We start from the raw sequence: 1975 nt of genomic DNA on the forward strand, positions 1-1975 counted from the left end.
TGCCCAGGGTGTTTGCTGGATTTGCATTTGCCGGACTCTGCAGGCCTCTTCCAGTGCTGTCTTGAACCCATCTGCATTCCTGCTTTCTAACCAGAATTGTTTTCTTCCCCTGTTTCTTCTTTTACCAAGCAAGCAAACCAACGGGAAAATACCCTTCTTGTTTATCTTGTTGCTCTGTCCATTTGTCCACTCCCGGCCCTACTTGGTTACATTATGAGCCCTGAAAACATGGCCCAGCCAGGATTTGCTTACAACATGCCTTCCGCTTCCAACGGACACTGGAACCCTCCTCGCAGGTTCGATACCATCAACATCATCAGCCATTGCCAGAGGCCAAATTGACTGACTTGAGTGTAGCCTCTTCGCCGAACCGTACAACAGTGGCAGGCTCGCCGGAAACCTCTATCCCCTCTCGAGGTGAGACAAGACCGAGCTACAGCACCGTCCATCGACAAATGGCAAGCTAACAAAAGGGTCTTTCTGAAGCATCAATCTCTCGACCAGCGCCTATCCATGGGCTGACAGCCCTCCCGCGCCGGCGAGCGGACACTACGCAAGAATCGAACCTGCGGTGTCGACCCAACCGTCCTATGTTCCGCGTTCGCCCCCCATGACCAACCACTGCTCCAGCTCGGTCTACTCCAACTCGGTGTATGGCTCCCACAAGCGCAGCAGGTCGTCTGCCTGGGACGGACAGGGCAGATATTCACCGACAGGCTCTGTCGATGATATCATTGCGTCTCCGAGCCTGTCGGATTACTCGTTGGACAATGGGCTTGACCTTGTCCTTCCGACCAACAAGCCAAAGCAGCAAAACAACAAGCCTCGCTCGCAGCGACGGCCGTCGAACCGAGACGAGTTTGATGGTCCACATCAGTTCCTGCAGCGCCCGCCGCCTGATGTGATTGCCATGCAGGAGAGAGAGCTTCCACACCTGCCAACCAACCTCCATGTCCAGGAACAGGACAACGTTCTCAACCAGGTCAACGACCGGTTGTCGCAATGCGCCTACGACTTTGTGGCCAAGTACCAGTTCCCCATCCCGTTGACTCAAGACATGAGACCCGTGGAGAGGCCCCAGGACCGGGAGTGGACCGAGTGGGTGTACCTCTTGAAGAGGCTGGCCACCAAGAGACGGATTCCCGCCAGAGTCCTCTACAATGGGCAGATCAAGCAGTTTGTCACCATTCTCGAGAACTCGCTCGAGATGCGGCATGCTGCCAAGCATCAGAGCCGCCCTCTGAAAGATGATCGAAACATTCTCCAGCTCATTTCCGCTGGTATTCAGGTGGCGAAGATCCTGAAGGATGCGTCGGCGATGGACTATCTCGACCGGCTATACGTTTCAACGGAGAAGCAGATACAGGAGCGTGCCAACGCGCGATTCCGATCCTAAGCCTTCTCCCCCCATCTCCACCAGTCTCTGTTTTGCCCATTAATGATCACGTTTATGAGACTGCAGACTTGAAAATGATTCATGATTTTTCTTCTCATCTTTCTTCCTACGCCCTTAACAGAAATCTTTTCCATGGCCATGTTTCTTGCAACAGAAGAAAAGGAACATTGAGAGAACGATACCTATGTAAGTTCCAGCACCCAGCCTTTCATTTTTCAACACATGACTAACACTCTGAGTTCAGTTTACGCGGTTCAGTCATTTTGTGCCCTCTTCTTATGATGACGACGATATGTAGACTTCTGAAAAGTTTGCTCTAAGACGGGCTGCTCAGCATCGGGAACGGACAGGCTGAACTGGGATTGGCTACGATGTGTTGTTCTTCTGGATTTCTTGTCTATACTGCTCCTTTTCTCTCTCTTTCAACAACGGGCTTTTGTCACGGTAACATTGCAATCGGAAATTGGCGGGACAGTTGTTCACTTTTTCCATCCATTGTTCAGTCAGCATCAGCAAACGAGCATTGCAGCTACAATATTGCCTCGTGGCGAATGAGGCTTTAAGAATTGAGCAGTCGGT

General features: G+C 51.8%; 1 protein-coding gene across 1 annotated transcript; it reads left to right on the top strand.

The window, feature by feature from the left end:
* Positions 1–213: 213 nt before the first annotated feature.
* Positions 214–1396, top strand: CCMA1212_008844 (uncharacterized protein; the record flags this gene model as incomplete). Its single annotated transcript, XM_073705953.1, has 3 exons — positions 214–296; positions 358–417; positions 487–1396. The coding sequence occupies 3 exons, from the start codon at positions 214–216 to the stop codon at positions 1394–1396; spliced, it is 1053 nt and encodes a 350-aa protein (XP_073555584.1).
* Between the last annotated feature and the right edge of the window lie 579 nt (positions 1397–1975).

The sequence above is a fragment of the Trichoderma ghanense genome (assembly GCF_004382785.1).
Source record: "Trichoderma ghanense strain CCMA-1212 chromosome Unknown scaffold_13, whole genome shotgun sequence".
In the NCBI taxonomy this organism is placed as follows: domain Eukaryota; kingdom Fungi; phylum Ascomycota; class Sordariomycetes; order Hypocreales; family Hypocreaceae; genus Trichoderma; species Trichoderma ghanense.